This window comes from Macadamia integrifolia, chromosome 5 (genome assembly GCF_013358625.1).
Source record: "Macadamia integrifolia cultivar HAES 741 chromosome 5, SCU_Mint_v3, whole genome shotgun sequence".
NCBI classification, from domain to species: Eukaryota; Viridiplantae; Streptophyta; class Magnoliopsida; order Proteales; family Proteaceae; genus Macadamia; species Macadamia integrifolia.
The window spans coordinates 8,594,674-8,612,907 of NC_056561.1; the positions used below are offsets into that span (position 1 = coordinate 8,594,674).

Genomic DNA, 18,234 nt, shown 5'->3' on the forward strand with positions numbered 1-18,234 from the left:
TATTCTGCTGATCTGATTACAATTTTTTAAATCCATGGACTAGTCCCAACATGGTTTTTTCACTTATGAACATCAACTTGTATAGTCAGTCAGTCCCATGATTTCGGGAAGAATGCTTAATATGAGTGTCAAGGCTACTGCTAACCGTCATTGTTTATTCCACCAAAGAAAGTGGGAATTAGAAAGAGGAGACATGAATGAACTCCCCTGAGGCCGATCAACATCACCTCATTCAACAGAAAACAAGAAGGGAATTTTTGGCAGTTTGGATTGAGCTTTGAAGTTTTCTCCCCCTCACTTGCTTCCAAAAGTTCAATGCTCCGTATGGTCTGAAGTTCTTTTCTCACCAAATTAGATATGCCTAATAATAGTGAACTTAAGGTACCACCAATCTATGATCAAATGTTACAGTTGAAAATCTCATTCATATATGTACACACAGGAATATCAGAGCTGGTAGCAGATTCAATTTGGATGTTATCACCCTTCAACTCTAATAATTTTGGCACACCCTGCATTTCCAGTTAAAACCCAGGTAATCATTACCTGAAAGTTTCTCTTTTACATGGTTTTAGGGTTGAAATCGTCTGTAATTCCGATCTCGTACAATTCCGTGAAATACCCCCTTTAGGGGGTGACACGTGTATTGATACAAATACAATGGTCCAGATCTGGTACAACTAATAAAACCTTAAGTCATTTAAATTAGATCTGGACCATTGCATTGATATCAATACACATGTCACCCCCTAAAGGGGGTATTTCACAGAATTGTACGAGATCGGAATTGCAGACGATTTTCATCCATGGTTTTAACCTAGAAAAGATCAGAGCATATGGAGAAAAACCCACAAGAAGAACTGTCAATGCTTAAACCAATATTACATGGACATGACTTAGTGAAATGAAAGTGTGCTTCTACCATCTGAAATTGAGAAGTTAAAAAAAAATGGCGAGATGGAGACGGATCATCTAGAAAAAAGAGGCCCCAGTTCTAGAGAGCAACCGTTGATGGAGAGAAAAAAAAAAAAAAGGCTGGAGAGAGAGAGAGAGAGAAACCAACTGCCATTATCCTACTCTCCCTGATTATTTGGAAGGAAATAAGTTGGAACAGTTAGGTACCAAATGAGGCTGTCACTCACCCATGCTATAACCATCACAGTAGGTTAAAAATAAGAATGACCAGATCTTTCCACCCTAAAAACTGAAACCAGTTATAATATGGAAAATTAATTGATAGTTTAGATTAATTCTTATTAAGTGGACGGTTTATATTAAAAGAAAGTGAAAATAAGACTGCAATATGTACATGCCGCCTTTGGGTAATGATTTTCTGTAGGGGGGAGACTGTCTTCTGTGGAAGTCATTAATCACATACTCACATTAAAAGGTGAAATGACTGCCCTGCCCCGAATGAAATGACAATCTTAAGCATTAGATTTAGATGGGGACACTTTTTCGAAAGTTCTTCGACGTCTTGCCGAAGAAGAAAAAAAAAAAAGAAAAAAAGAGAAGGGATAGTATTCCGTGACCCTTAGAATCCTTTCAAAGACCTCCCAGTCCAGAACGACAGAAATTGAGATCAGGCTCGGTCGATTTCACCTGTGGTTGTCCTGTTTTCACATTACATTTCTCTTTCTCTCTTCGCTCTTCTGTTTGTGAATGAAAACCCTAACCCCTACCCATGGCGGAAGACAACGAGAAGATAAGCGAAGAGGAGACAATGGCAACCAAGAACCTCCCTGGGGACCTTATCGAGTTCATACTTTCAAGGCTTCCGGTCAAGTATCTTCTAAGATTCAGGTGCATATGCAAAGCCTGGTCTGCTATTATTACTGATCCTGCTTTCGTTCAAATGCACATCCGCCAATCCCTTGCAAGCAATAGCAACCTCAGCCTAATTTTCAGAGGCACCCATCTCTACTCTCTCGACTTAGAAGATGCTTTCGAACATTAAGCGGCGGTAAAACTCGATCTTCCGTTCAACTCTCCAGATTACACAACTGAAGTAGTGGGTTCTTGTAACGGCTTGCTCTGTATATCCAGCTACGGCTTAACCTGGTATCACAAAGATGACATATTCCTCTGGAATCCTTCGACGAGAAGGTATAAGAAGCTGCCATTTACTCCTATAGAGTGTCCTATCCAATTTCGCATTGCCCATCTCATTGGTTACGGATTCGGTTACGACCCCATCACTGATGATTACAAGCTAGTAAGGGTTGTGCAGTCTTATGGTAGAGATGACAGCTCTTGGCATTCGGAGGTGAAGGTCTATTCACTTAGCACCAACTCATGGAGAAGGATTAGGAACATGCCCTTCCACCTCGGCACACGCCTAATTGGGGTTCATGCAAATTCTGCTCTTCATTGGGTTGCTGATCGCTTTAAGAGACCTTTCAGCTCCCCCACTATTGTCGTTTCCTTTGATCTTAAAGATGAGGAGTATCGAGAGGTGCCACTGCCTGACTTTGTGGACCTTAAGTTTTGCATGACTATTGGGTTTCTTGGTGGACAACTCGTGCTCTGTAACTTCTTGGGGGTCCATTTTGAGGTTTGGTTGTTGAAGGATTACGGTGTGAGGGACTCTTGGACGAAACAGTTCTTGATCGAAGGACAATCCTCGATGAGGTCTTTGAAGTTTGTTAGACCGATTTGCTATTCAAAGAATGGTGAAGTTATACTCAAGAAGATTTCAAATGCACTGGTCCTGTGTGATCCCTGTAGTAGAAGGGCTAGGAATTTTAGGATTCTAAGTGTTTCGGATATGGTTGAAGCAGAGTTTTACGTTGGGAGTCTTGTTCCACTCGTGTCAAAGATGAAACTGAGCGAAGAAAAAGAACAGGAAGCAACCAACAGAAAAAGAAAAAGAATATAGTATAATTTATTAACATGATAATTGGTAGTCTTATAGTTACAATTGTTTCCTCCTTGTTTGTTTATTTACACCTTGCCTTGAACAATTATTGTTTCATCTCAAAAACTGCAATGGCTGTGTCTCTCATTCTTGCTACTGTCTGAGCTCATAATCCAATCTGTCAAGTTTCAAGATGCTTGCTTTGAAACTGAATGAAAATTAGGGTGAAGACATTAATCCACCCTTGCATGTTTATTACAAAATGCTATTCTCTTAAAAAACTTCATTGCATTTCCTTTGTTAGCACTAATGCACTTGGGTGATGTGAAAGGGGTATGTAATTTGCCTGTTAAGTTGTACTTACTTGAGATCTTTCCTTGTGAATCAAATTTAAGTTACTTGTATAAGAGTGAAGTAGTGAGCCTTGCTTGCTTCATTCATTCTTTTCCATTTAATTAGGCCATTGGAAAGGTTTTTGGAAATGATGTTTATTTCCCTTGTTAGACGATAGATTTTAGGGGAGAAGCTGCACTTATAGGAACTGCTTAGTGAAGACAGTGAAATTTGTATATCATTAGATGTTGACTTGGTGTTATGTGGGAAGGACAGACAGGAAGTCTTACAATTTATGGGCTAAATGAAGATTTTGCCCTAACTAGAGTGGACTTGTTGGAAGAGAATTTGTGAAGCCAAACCTAAAGTAGTTTGGACTTTGAAGTAGGCTTATTTTGAGAGTTGTGTGCTATCCTACACTCTTTTATGATGGAAGTTTATTTTCACTTTTTTAGGAATGCTTTTCTTCACAGAATTTGTTCTTAAACTGAAATAACATTAAATCTCCGACGTGCTTCATATTGTTGCTACATTGTACCTTGTTAGAGTATTGATAGAGTTAACATCAGGTGCGAATGGACGTAATGATCTACCAGGCCTGTAAACAAAGATTAGATACAAATACTGAATCTGACTTTGGCCATCATAATATTCAGTAGGGTGATATTTGGACTTTAAGTTATCTTACACGAATTTTTTGTCTGACCGCTGGTCCTCGTTCATTCTTTATGTGAAGTGATTGATTTTATGCATCATGTTTCAGTTTTTTCCCCTTAGAACCTCACCCTGGAAACAATGATAGGATTGTGTGTCTTTTTCACATCTCTTTTAAATGTGTAAGAGTATTAATATTGCTTTCATTCTCTATTTACCGTGATGCTGTACAGTATTTCATTTGTGGAACCTTGTTCTGACAGGGCCGACGTTGAAAGTGGAAGGTTAGCAATGAACTAATCGAGAATGGAAAACAAATGACAAGGGAATCGGGGCATGGGCTTACGAAGTATATCCTATGGTATTCTTTCTTTTGCTGTACATAATCTGTTGGCTATACATGGATATTGCTGTCAATGGTGCCCATATATTTTGTATGGTTTGGTACATATTACGACTCACGGTACTCACTGACTTCAGTCTTTTTGTTCAAAGAATTTAAAAATGTCAATACAACAATGGGGGTTATCTTTTATAGCTTTCTGTTCTCACTCGCCTTTCTTTTTTTTTTTTTTTAATATCATCACTACATGCATATTTGCTGGATATTTCACAAAACTTTGGATGTTAAGTGCCTGTAATATCACAATCATCTGGATAACTGTTTCCATTGAGCTGTTTGTTAAAGTGTTGCATCAGTCGGCTGACTTGTTAACCTGTGGAACTAATGACCTTAATGTGCTCTGTTCACGTGTCATGTTCAAGCTAATTGCAGCTGGCCCAAGTGGCAAAGTAAGCTTTACAAACCCAGAACCATGAGACTACTGAGAATGCATCCTAAGTATGGTTTTCTGAAAATAGATAGGTTTATGGACATTCACCAATTTATTTTCATAGATTGTGTATGGACTCAATTTATGGGCATAATACATGGGCTAGGAAAAACAGAGACCATCAAGATTTTAACTGGGTCCTTCTGTGACGTTGATGCATATAAATACATCTTGGATCAAAATTTTTTCCTTGGTGGTACTTTATAATTGCAGGATCAAGCTCGAAATCTTGAAAGGAACGTCAAATGAATTTATTCAATGATATGAAAAATGAAATTACACCAGCTTGTTTTGATAGAATTACTACTCAAGATGCAGGAGCACACTCAAATCAGATAGGTTAGAAATCATTATCAGGCTAAAGACAGATCCCTGTTCTCTAATTTTGGGAGGGTTGATTCGTGTCTTGAATTTGTTTTCTGGGTTGGATAGGTCATCATCACTGCAACTAATTTAGAGAAACATAATTCTGAAGCTCTCTCTCTCTCCTAATGCTCTATGCTCATGCTGCAGCCTTCACCGCAATGGGACTCCTCACATAGTGACTACCATCTGACCATATAAGCTGACCAAAAACGTAGTCTTTAGCAGCACGAGCTCCCTTGGCCTTGAGAGTAACTTTGAAAGTCTTTTCTTCGCCGATCAAGTAGAATGTCAGGTTCGATGGCTCAACTGTGACTGAAATTCCCGGTGGTGTATAAACCTGGGCCTTGTATGTAGCTGGAGAGCCTACATTCTTCAAGGTCCGAGTCACAGTGGCAGTGCCGGAGAGACCGGGGACGGTGATGGAAGGGTAATTAAAGTCCAAGAGATTGGTGGACTTGGGGCATATGTAGGGCAGCGTCGACTCGGAGAAGAGACTGATTCGGGAGTCGTTGTAGCCAATGGCACATAGGAAGTTTAGGTAGTCGTTGGTGGTTAGGTCATAGACCAAGCCAGGGTCCATGGCACGGTTCGGAAAGACGTGTCCCGCTCCGTAACTGAATGGTGTTGCCTTCACATATGATGAGTTCAGTATCGCTTCCTTGTTATTGTCCCTTGTTGTAGCTGCACAGCACACACAAACAAATTATCAAACAGGTGATATGAATAATTTTAGAAAGGAAGAATCAATTCAAGACAGAGAGAGAAGCTGACCGGTGGTCATGATGGCAGATCTGATGGCAGCAGGACTCCATCTGGGGTAGAGAGTCTTGAGAAGGCCGCAAATACCAGAAACGTGAGGGCAGGACATGGAGGTTCCTGAGTCGGAATTGAAGGCAACCCGTCGATTGTCGTACGTCATACCACTGGGACCCGTTGCGTTGGTGTAGGCGGCGATGATGCTCACCCCTGGTGCGGTGATGTCGGGCTTGAGAATCTCAGGCGTCACGGTGTTAGGACCTTTTGAGGAGAAAGAAGCCATAAAGGGTGCTGGCTTCGTGCCCAGCAGCGTCGAGGGGCGGGTGATGTAAGCCGTGGGTGACGCCGTCGAGTTTATGTAGGCAAACACCGTAAGACTATCGTTATATGTTATATGGGATGCGGGCAATAGGTGAGCGTCGGCGATCACTTCGTTACCGCTCAGGTCATCGTTGGTCAATATCATCCCCACAGCCCCAGCTACGAGCGCCTGCTCACCCTTGTCCACCCTCGCGTTGATGCCCCGCAGGCACACCAATATGGTCCCCTTCACCTTTTTCGGGTCCAGCGTCCCAGGCTCGCATAGCAGGGCGTCCTCTGCCGTAGCGTTTGCCAATCTCGCGTCGGCGGCGTTCAGCAGAGGGTACATCTTTCCCGCCGTTAGGGAATCGGGGGAGAGGCTCTGGCCCATCAACTTCGTACCGTTGCCCAGGTCGACGTAAGCCGGGAACTGGCGGTCCATGGTACTGGCCCCAACAGTGATCATCCAAGGGGCCACATTGGAGACGGAGCCGTCGGCCGGGCCAGAGTTGCCGGCAGAGCATACCACAACGATTCCATTCTTGACGGCGTGGAAGGAGCCGATAGCGATGCCGTCGGTGAAGTAGTCTCCGGGGTCGCCGCCTAAGGACACGGAGATCACATCAACGCCGTCTTGGATGGCGGCGTCGAAAGCCGCTAAGATGTCAGCGTCGAAACATTCGCTGCCGTTGACGGGTGGCCAGCACACCTTATAGGCCGCCACTCTGGCCTTTGGAGATCCTCCCTTGGCCGTGCCATTACCGTAGCCGAAGACGTTGGCACCTGAGACGAAGTCGCCTCCTGCCGTCGATAGGGTGTGGGTTCCATGGCCATCACTGTCACGTGCGGTAGCATTGGACGAGTCCAATGGGCCCACGGCCGCTGCGTAGCCTTTGTTGAAGTACCTTGCGCCAATCAACTTCCTGGGCAATTCCAGATTTCCAATTCGGCAAAAAGACAAAAAGAAAAAATTAATTCGAAGTTTTAATTTGATTAGGATTTAGGACTTCAACCACAGAAAAAAAAAATTATATATATATATATATTTTTTTTATTAGGACAATTAATTCATCAATAACTAATTCCATATAATATGCTAGGCCTTGGCTGAGCAATGGGCTTTTCTTAAACCATGGGATGAAGAGTTCCCCTCCACACACCCCCCCCCCCCCCCCCCCCAAAAAAAAAGGAGTATATATTCAATCACTTAACATGGGTATACATTAGGAGTGTCAAATTTCAGCCCAAACTGGCTAGATTGACAGAACCAAATTATAAATATATATATATATATATAATTTATTTTATGGGGAAAAGTTCCTCAAAAGGTAGCATGGCCTTGCATTAGCGTGGGAATCAATGGGAACTGGTGCAAAAGCATCAACAGTTGGGAAAAAAATCCTCTGTTTTTCTCATCCCTGCTTTTCTTTGTTTTGCTACCTGCAAAACACGACACGTGGACAACTTTAAGACCAACGCACCGGATGTAGTAATCCTTAGCCAATCTTGACCGTTGGTCTTAAAGTTGTTCACGTGTTGTGTTCTGCAGGTAACAAAACAAGGAAAAACAGGGATGAGAAAAACAGAGGATTTTCATCCCAACAGTTGGGGGATTTCTGTTTTTCATGGTGAAGGGGCAATCATTTTGTCACCACCCCTACTTGTGACTAGGTGTACAAGCCATGTTTTCTTCTAGGCTTCTTTATCCTTTATTTTCTTTATAGGGAAATGATTCCTATTGGAAACATAGCTTCTGTCAGCGCTCCACTCTCTTACTCTCTCTCTCTCTTCTCTCCTCCATGAAATGAGCTTTCTCCTCCCAAATGAATTGGACTTCACTGGTTGTACATAACACACTCCCTTTATTCCCTTTTTATATATACAAAGTGGAAAAGAATGCTCCACGGTCATGTGCCCTTGTGCTAGTGTGAGGATTGCACATGGGCATCAATGGGGGATTGGTTTTTTGGGTTTCATAGGGTTGGAGGCATCATTTTGCCGCCCTCAATGTATGAGCGTAGGAACCTACGAACCAGGGAGTACAGAAACAAAACAAACCAATAATAGCCCAATAATGGTCCAATAAGAGCCCATTAAGCCAACCTAATAAAGAAAGAATCGGAACTGAACTTTAGCCTAACAGTTTTGATTTTGATTTAACCCATTATCAACCCAAAAACAAGATAAAACCCAACGGGGTAGCGTAGTTGGTGAACAACAAACTTGGTACGAGCTGTAAACTTAGACGTCCTAAGTTTGATTCACACAAGGTACACCTTGGGTCACTCACACGAGGGTGTTTAGTGCTCTTCACAGCTTTCAGTGAAAGTTGAATGATTCTCATTTAACCCTGGTATGGTCCGATCCATGTGGTCGTGTGGTCAGTATGGACCTGTGGAACTAGTCAGGCTTTCCTGTTTTTAGAAAGAAAAGGGATTAGAGAGATACGTGCATAGAGAAGAATCACATTCGTGTGGGTGGATGGGTGGGTGGCATAAGACGTGTTATCTCTTATTTCTCAGCCCCCAAAAGGATATACTTTAAGTTGAGGTTTCTGCTATAACAATCTCTCCCATCTTTCAACTCATAAGGAGGTATTAAATCCATGCCACTAGTGGGGTTCACGAATATCACTTTCTTTTAATTAATTAGTATGCAAAAGGTTGGGAGTAACCATTTTGGAGGTTTTTTTTTTTCCTTCCTTCTCTTTCAAGTTAAATTTATAAAGAAACTAAATTCCCAAATTTTTTTTACTGCTTATAGGCCCTCTTTGTATCATTTTTCTTTTTGGTTTTACCTATTTAACAAAAATCATCAATGAAAACCATTTTTTTTTATCAAAACATAAAATTGTTTGGTAACTACTTGATAAAAATGGGTTTTTGTGAGAAATAGTTTGCTATCCCTATGTGTAAAATGGTTTTTTTAAGAAATATAAAGAGATGTTCCCTTCACCCATCTTCTTTAACTCTCTCTTTCTTCACTTTGAACTGAAGAGGACAAGGCAAAGGGCTTAGCTTTCTTATTAAAAAACAAATGGTTACTTTATCCCTCTATATTGAAAATTAATTTTGGCCAAAACACATAAATGACTCTTGATCTCTTTTTGGTTTTTTTGTTTAATCAAATTTTTTTAAAAAAAATATAAATAAGCTCTATAAATAATACCAAATGCAACCAAAACCGTTTTTGTAAACAAAAATAAAAAAGAAAATGATACCAAAAAGGGCCTTAGATAAGAATGCAAATGGATAGTCGAAAATTCAAATACGATTCACATCCATATCTGGTTAGGAGTGTTTGGATCTGAATTTGAATATTTCGGAACACATCTATCTGATTCATATATATATATATATATATAACTAATAATAATAATAATAAAATTATTTAACCAACAATCTTGAGGGTTTTTGAAGATTCAACAAGTTCTAGAGACTAAAAAAAGAGCAAGACATCTAAGAAACATGGATTGAAAGCGAATAGTCAAAAAGCTAAATTCAATTCACATAAAGTTTCTAAAATGGGGAGAGGTTCGATTTACACGAGTCATGGATGTAAGTGTATAATCAAAAATCTAAATTCAATTCGCATTAAATTTCTAAGATGGAGAAGTGTACACATTTTTTTGATTATATGAAAATTATATGATTTTCTTGAGTGGATATAAGCATTTTGCATGAATTCTTGGTTTGAACCAAATTTCTTGCTTTCCAAAAAGCGTGGAATTATCCTCGTATTAATTCTTTCATAAATCTATACTTGACCTCTATTTGAATCTACGATGTAATGACCAATAGATCCTCCGATTCTATTATAGATTTCCACATTGGAGCCACACTTTAATTGGTCTCATGCTAAGATTTTTAGCCGGTCCAAGTTTTCGATCACCTACATATCTCCTCACTCATAAGATCAACGGATTATGGTTGACTTGAAGATTGCTTTTGCAACACAGGATGGCTTTACTCGTCTTCTGCTTTCAATTCATTAATTATTGCTTTTTCAACACAGGATGGCTTTACTTGTCTTTTGCATTCAAGTCATTAATTAGAACGTGGTTGCCAAGAAAGATCATTAATGTGTAGAGTATAAACAACGTGATTGGATTATAGCATTTTTTTTTTTCGCCCTTTTCGGCTGAGTGCATCCGACCCTAACTTTAGAGAAGGTTGACAAATTTATCTAGAAGAAATCTTTTCTTGGATTTGGACTTTGAGAGTTGAAAGTCATAACAGAAGATTCGAGATACCCAATCCCTTCCCCCAAGAATTATTTTTTTAAATGAAAAATACCAAACAACCCTTTCTCTTGATATATTGAAATATGTTTTACTAATTACTAGAGCATTTTTTTTTTCCCATTAATTACGGGTATTTAGGCTTTCGACCTGACTAGCCTCATGGACCCATATTGATCCTACAACCACATAGACCGAGTGATCTAAAGTAATAGTGATATTACTCTAAATCTAATTAATGTTTAATCCCTCATTAAAGATATATATATATATATATATATGTGTGTGTCTGTGTGTGTGTGTGTATAGTGAAAGAGAACAAGGAGCTTCGTCTTTAGTCTAGGAGCATACCTAAGAAATCGAGATTGGGTTGGTGTTCAGTGTACTACCTCGTTCATACGGGGTGTTTCATGATATGAAAATCGACCACCTGTGCGAAATGATGGTGAATATTCCATTATGATCGACTTTCTGTCGTCACGAAGGACAGCAGCCAAGGCTAGAACAACATCGTTCTGTCCTATCAGAACTTCAGCAACGAAAAGGACGTTGCGAAAGCTACCAAAAAATGTTGAGAGTACCATAATTTTTTGTCACATTGACAGTTCATGTAACCCAAATATATGGATATGTGGATTTTTTTTTTATTATTTATTTATTATTATTATTATTTTATTATAGCAGATAGTTAATTGAAAATTTCAGAACCATAAAAAAATGTGCAACAACTGTCAAAGAAACAATAGTCATGCATTAATAATATTCATGCTAATGAATGCCAATGCATGAAAAGCTATTTGATTAAGTTCGGCTATGAAATTTTAACATGTTTTCATGTCACTCTTCTTGATGAAATTTGATATTTATGTATGATTTTCTTTTGAGTAGGAGAGGTGAGATGTTTATACATGCTTTAATATTACATTTATCAAAATTTGAATTTAATTTTTTTTTTTTTTTACTATTCCATTTCTTTTTGTTTCAAATTCTTCTTAATGATGTACCAAGGTTACGGCGGCTTTCGGTGTTGGATTTGGATTTGTAGTATCTATACCTAATTGAAATGGATCGGCCAATAAATTACATGTGTAGTTTTTTTTTTTTTTTTGGGTGTGGGGGTTAAAAAACGATGTCTTGAGCCCATATCGGCTTAAGACAAATAATATGGCCATTATATATCAATATTAATATCAATGGTGACAGATACCAATGAACCCCAAGGGGGTACCTGAGTTGGCAAGGGACTATCCTCAGAAAGCGTGTGGTTTTGAGTTTGACTTCTTTTACCTCATTGGGGCCACTCACACAAGGTGTTTAGAGCAAAATCGTGAACTACATCCATTATCAAGATTCCTTAGAGCTCGTACATGAAAGAACATGAATTAAAATTGATTTTTTTTTTTCAATAATTTCTTTAAAGAGAGCTAAGGATTTTTTAAGTTTATTACATTAGACCTACAGTCATTAATACAGAGATCTAAACTATTTCCTATAGGATATAGATGTAACCCCAAAATTGCTTAAAGAACTCCTAATTTTGTGGGACTTGCCAACTTGATTCATTAAATTACTATCTATTTATATCTCAATAATTTAGAGCAAAACCAAGACAGCTATGCTTCTTCTTAAGGTAATACTGTCACATGGCTAACCAGCCTACTTAAATAATTGAATTAGTTCCATAATCTTGTTTGGTATAATCACCCAAAATCAAATCTTAGGAGATGAAGTAACTAAAATGGATAAACTAAATCAATTTTAACAGAATTTTGTTAATCTCTCAAAACAAATTCCAACAAAATTCGGAATTTGTTTTCCTCATCAAGAGAAAATTTCTTCCCAAATTTGTTGCAGTTGCCTTGGTTTAGAGGTTTGACCTTGGGACTTGGGGAGTTGGGATGGATTGTGGTAGATAATAATCATATTATATACCACCTACCCAAAAGTACTGGGGGAAAGTGGGAAGAGAGAGAGAGAGAGAGAGAGAGAGAGAGAGATACTGACCTGTTGCAACGAACTTTGTTAGTGCTGTTGTCCACGCAGGTTCCATTCCACTTTGATGGAATGGGTCCATAGCCATAGTCACTAAAGCTTTTTGATTCCGGCCATAGACCTTTAACCACACAATCAAAGTCTTATCAAACCAAACATGAAAATTCATTAAAATAAAATAAAAATAAAATGTCTTTTTTTTTTGTAATGAAAAAAAAAAAAAATGTCAAACCCATGGTATTAGGTATCAGAATTCAATATCAAATTGGGTATAGCGATGGAATCAATCATATGGAACAATTTTGCCTTCAAATATACTGATACCATAGGGTATTTGACAATTATTACCAGTGTTCGTACTGTGCACTGGTCTAGTATCAGCCAAGTATTGGTATAGGTGTCGACCGATAGGATCGATCTAAGGTTAATAACTACAACCATCATCAAATCTCTCTAGTATTTGGCAAAAGAAACAATGATGCTTGCCCAGATAATTCTCCTAAAATAAATACAAAACACACGCAATAAGTTTAAATTAAAGACAGAGGGAAGGTTCTCCTATCAGGAGACATTGGAGAACACAACGGTAAAATGATATCATATATTGAAGGGCAATAAGATCATTTTATCTTTGAAAATGATAGATAGGGTGATAGCCTGAGAACCATTTCACATTTCCCATTTCCCATTTCCCATTTCCCATTTGAATAGAGTAAGATATGAACAAGTCTTTTTTTGTTTGGGAAGAAGCAAGATATGAATAAGTCAAGGTTTAGGTGTTCAACTTTCATATGCTATACGTGCCCCCTTTAAATGCGTACACAAATTGTCATGACCAAAAATGCATACATAACGGCTATAATCAAGGTAAAAATAAAATAAATAAATAAATATATAAATAAAAAGCTACAATCAAGGAAGTAGGAACACTTGCTTGGAAAACAAGTATAAAATTAAGGCATTCAAGTTGATCATTTGATTTTATTTTTTTTTTATATAATTTGGGTGGTTCTTCCAATCACAAATATACTAAAATGGCCATTTTCATGGGTTTTATTATCTAAACTGTGTATACCTAGTCTGAGTTGGGAGAGTGCATGGTAATATTTGAGGAAAAGAGCAGAATACAATACAAAAACCCTAAAGGCTAACATTTGGGGAATGACCAACTAACTAGAATAAAACAATCAAAAGGATAATACAACAAAAAAATAAGGGAAGGGAGAAACAACCCTCCCTGGTTGGAGCATTTTGATTGAATTAAATCCTGAAGTTTGATACATGAGACTAATCTAAAATATATCATCTGTATCCAATGGTTGAAATGGACACATCATGCATATGTCCATATGGTAGAATAGAAGTCTATTAAGATTTGGAAAGTTTAAATAAAAGGTGATAATAACATTTCACCTTTTATTTTATTTTATTTTTCTCATATGAGTTCAATAAAAGGTTCCTTTGATAAAGTTTCTAGTACTATCATTATCTTTCCATGGCAATGGGATCAAATCAAAAAAAGGAAAAAAAAAAACTATAAACAGTTGATGCAAGAGGTGTTAGAGCACATCTACCATAAGTAGAAAGCTATTTTGAGAGGCCTACATGCTACATCACAAGTCTACCCATCTTCTCACAATCTAAATGTGGCATGAGTCTCAAGCCTCTCAACTCTCAACTCTCAACTCACAACTCACAACTCACATAAGCAATTTTGTCTTTTTACCCTAAAATAAAATCACAAACAGCCTAGAATGGTTTTTGGTTTTATCAAAACAGCCACATTAATCAACAAAATAGAACTACAAAAAAAATCAAATCCTCTTTTTCTGATGTTGAAAATTATAGTATTCAACTCCCCAAGTCAAACAACCCAAAACTTTGTATAATTGTGTAATGTGCAAAGTTGACCATTTGTGAGAGTATATACTATAAAAAATAATTTATTATTTGTATATGAGACCTATCTGGAAGATGTAACTTAGAACCAATGGAAATTTTAAAAGGGACAAGAAAATTTTGAAATAAGAGACTAGCTAATGCACATGTCATATTGAACAAGAAAGAAGCCTTTTTTTTTTCTCCCCATTCATGGAAAGAGACTTGTTGAGTTGTGAGCAGTGAGCACAAATCAGGAAGATTAAATAATTGCTTAAATGTTCAAGTTCTGATCTAACTACATCTACTCTTCAGAATTGAAGGTAAGATGATTTTGAAAGAACATACCAGTATCAAGGTTGGCAATAATTGTATCTTCCCCATATCTGGCCTTTGCCCAGATCGATGAACGATGAACTACACCATTTTTCTCCAAGCCAAGAAAATCCCAGGACCTGGTTGTATGCAATTGCCTTCCTCTGTTTGGGAAGACTGAAACCACACTGGGATGCTCTGCATTGATTGAAGAGAAAAAAATTTGTAAGCTTGTAACAGGGGAAGAACAAAGAACACACAGAAGAACAGATTTATGAGTGGGGGTGCTTCATAAATCATACTTGCGATCTCATTTGCTTGTTCTTCTTCAAGGGTCGCTGCAAACCCATTAATATGACTTGTATATGAGTAAAAAATTGCATCTTTGGCTTTCTGGGTACTGCGTTTAAGAAGAAGATATTTAATAACAACAATTCAGAAGAGAAGAGATGAGAAGCAATTTTTGCAGGTTCCATTTCTTACCTTCCCACGAAAGATGCCAGAAAATTGTAATGAGAATCTGAAACTACTTCAAGACTACTTGGAGATATTTTCTGACCATGTGAATGGGCTCCAAAGTATACCACAAAAGACTGAAAGAAAAAAAGAGAAAGAATATCTCAGAATTATTCCCAAAAAGAAGAAGAAAGGAAGAAATAATACAGAATGGTTGCTTGCCTTTTCGATAGCAAAGGTGGATCTCTGCAGCATGGAGAAAAGCAATAAAGGAAGAAGGAAAAGGGGATGAAGCCTTGGAAACTCCATCGTTTCTCTGTAGATTTGCTTTCTTCTTCTGAATTGAATGTGTAAAAGGAACTCCTCTTTCCCCTGTTTTTAAAAGCTCTGCGCGCGGCTGCTCCCTATCCCTTCGGGATGGAATGGTGGATCTTTTCAATAACGGCAAGTAGTGGTGGAATTGTTCTATTCAAAGCAATCATCCTACGCATTAAATAATTATAAGTTCATACATAATAATTCATCTTCAACAATTTTTTAATTATCATAATTATAAAAGAAGAGGTTTAAGAAACATAACTTGATTTTTTTTCTAAAATTTCTTTGGAATCTTTGCTTCAAGATGTACAGTTGAGCAAATCACGCCAACCTTTCAATTCCAGCTTCTGTCAAATCTCAAGTTTTAATTTAATTAGCTTCTCTCAAATCTCAATTTTTTTAATTTAATTGCTTTTGCGTCGGCAAACCCATTTCCATTACTTGCTCCAGTGACCGAAAACTTTTTGTTTTGTTTATAAATACACTGTACATCATATTATGATTTCTATTTATTTACTCACTTACCCAAAACTGCAATCCTGTAATCCTGTTGCCCTTAACATACAAGCTTGAGATCAAGTAGAAATGCCATAAGTTCTTTATGTACCTCTGCACTTCCCAATTTTGTAGGATCATGATAGAGTTGGATAGGTGGTTGTGGCCCAAACGGTTGACATTTTTTCCGTTAAGCTCTCTTGGGTATAATTTTTATGGGAGAGGGAACCCCACTAATGGCATGAATTTGTACGTGGCATCAATAGTTGTAATGAAAAATTTATTATCCAAATGAGACCTACATAGTCAATAATCAGAAGAAACACATCATAATAAATAATATAAAAAAAAATACACCTAAAAGAGAAGTTGCACTCTAACATCGTGGGGAAGTTTTAGTTTAGTAGAATAATTTCAGTGTGGGAAATATAAATTATTTAATAGCAGTAGTACAAAATAAATTATAGGAGATAGACTTGGTAATACACTTCCTGAAAAGACCATGTCTCTCTTTTTAGAAGTGTTGAGCCTGCAAGGAGGAAGTGGAGCTCCACACAGGCCCAAGTTTCTATTGAGATCATGGATTTAAAAATCAGAATCAAATCAAGCAAATTGGTAGAGCCTGATCCCGATTCCCATTCAGGAGCGGGTTCCCCAATGTGGGTTCTACGGTTCAGAAGGAATCTGGCCAATGCCAGACCGACTCCAGCAGATCTGGAATAGAATCGGTTCAGAATAGGCTGGAGTTGACCCGATTTAGATCCATATTCCTTGTTTTAAAACCCTGGCAGACAGGGATGGACTTCTCTTGCCAATTCTACATTTCTCATTCTAACCAATGTGGGTTTGGGCTGGACCCAGACCCAGACCCAGGCCCAGGCCCAAATCAAGAAAGTCCATAAAACTAGTTTCTTCAACCTGGGCTTCGGGTACTTTCCTTTGAACTTCCCTCACCCGAGGTTCATTGAGATCATCGCCGCTGCCTCGGTGGGTGAAGTTATCCGATTTGACGTGCGCACCACTGTTGAGTCTTGAGTCTTAACCGAATGGTTCAAGAGCCGAGCACATTAGGGAGGAGACTCGTGGAGGTTGTGGAATGCTTCTCCCAACGAAAAGCTCATGGTCACCGTCGGCGTCGACGTCCGCACCAAAGAAGTCCTTCGTATCTCCAGCACCCCACCTTCATTCCCAATTGAGACTTCAGAGATAACATCAGCATATGTTTGGATACAGTGCATTTCAGCATTTTATCGAACAACTCATGGGCATGATAGCTGTGACAGAAAGGAGCTCTAATCCGCTTCCAAAGAAGAAAAACCCAAGAAAAGGAAGTAGATCTTTATAACAAACCCATAACAAAGGTTGAATCCTTGAATCAATGTCAATATCAATATCAATACAGCTAGCATCTTTGCAGTAGCAAATGAGGGGACCTTCCAAAATAGACTGCATGCATGTTAACTCTGCAAAGCTACTAGTCATTCCCAAAATTCCGAGCAAAACAAAAAGAAAATAGAACTTTCCTAAAGTCAAAGCACGCCTCCAATACCAAAGGGACCAGGGTTCTTGAGATTAGACCAAAGTGTTAAAAAATATCTCATATGGAAAGAGTTCGCCCTTAATCATGAGGAAGGATGTAAATGAAGAGTTGAAATCCAAATTCCAATCTGAATTCATATTCGTTTAGGGTTATCTTATCTGGTTAAAGGGTATCTGGATCTAAATTCAAATTATTCAAAAAAAAATTACTCGATCCGATTAGATAATTAATTTATGATTTTGAAGGTTCTTGAAATTTAAACAAATCCTAAAGAATGAGGAAAATAGCTAAGACAACTTGAAAACATGAATTAAGAACAAATTGTATTCACCGGAAGAAAGGAGGTCTAGATTACATAAGTTAAAGAGAAAACGAATAATCAAAAATTCAAATTCAATTTGCATCCATACCTATTTAAAACATCGAAATCCGATCAAAGAATATTTGGATCTAATCACATCAAATCCAAATTTGATCCATTCACATCCTGAATTACAAGTCACGAGTTTCTCCTTTCACTCACCGATTTGAAATTATTCCCCCTATTTTTTTGTCCCCAACAAGGAGGTTCCTAAATAGTCTAAAGAATATGAAAAATCCACAGCATTGACTTTGGACTTAATTACAAACACTACTGAAGGCCTCTTCTAATAAACAAAGAGGTTACTCTGTCTCAGTCATACGTCCATGCTGTCCTGCATATTATAACGTTGCAACCTGCCAAGTACGAGTCACCCCCATTTACATCCTCCCTTGAATGAGTCAATCTCAACCTATCACGTCCCTCAACAACAGCAGCTTTCTACATCTTTCAATCTATGAGGCCGGGTGTCCGGATGTTTGGCACGCAAGCATGCGCATATGCTTTTTCACCGTCATGAGGTGAGGAATCAGGACGCAT

General features: G+C 38.2%; 2 protein-coding genes across 6 annotated transcripts; one reads left to right on the plus strand and one right to left on the minus strand.

Annotated features, from left to right (window-relative positions):
* Positions 1 to 1,684: 1,684 nt before the first annotated feature.
* Positions 1,685 to 4,379, plus strand: LOC122077848 (F-box protein CPR1-like). The gene is made up of 2 exons (XM_042643751.1): positions 1,685 to 1,803; positions 1,957 to 4,379. Exons 1-2 carry the CDS (start codon positions 1,685 to 1,687, stop codon positions 2,876 to 2,878), a joined length of 1,041 nt encoding a protein of 346 aa, XP_042499685.1. The 3' UTR covers positions 2,879 to 4,379.
* A 527-nt stretch (positions 4,380 to 4,906) lies between these two features.
* LOC122078351 (subtilisin-like protease SBT5.4) lies at positions 4,907 to 17,963 on the minus strand. Of its 5 annotated transcripts, none has more exons than XM_042644310.1 (10): positions 17,744 to 17,963; positions 15,824 to 16,973; positions 15,561 to 15,645; positions 15,203 to 15,463; positions 15,008 to 15,117; positions 14,827 to 14,924; positions 14,558 to 14,722; positions 12,344 to 12,452; positions 5,815 to 7,022; positions 4,907 to 5,724 (listed from the first exon to the last, which is right to left on the minus strand). In XM_042644310.1, the coding sequence occupies exons 4-10, from the start codon at positions 15,287 to 15,289 to the stop codon at positions 5,180 to 5,182; spliced, it is 2,322 nt and encodes a 773-aa protein (XP_042500244.1). In that variant the 5' UTR covers positions 15,290 to 15,463; positions 15,561 to 15,645; positions 15,824 to 16,973; positions 17,744 to 17,963; the 3' UTR covers positions 4,907 to 5,179. The 5 variants fall into 5 exon arrangements, with proteins under 5 accessions (XP_042500244.1, XP_042500245.1, XP_042500246.1 ...); XM_042644311.1 differs by lacking the exon at positions 17,744 to 17,963 and having other exon boundaries at positions 15,824 to 16,091; positions 16,748 to 17,426; XM_042644312.1 differs by lacking the exon at positions 17,744 to 17,963 and having other exon boundaries at positions 15,203 to 15,445; positions 15,824 to 17,426.
* Positions 17,964 to 18,234: the final 271 nt, after the last annotated feature.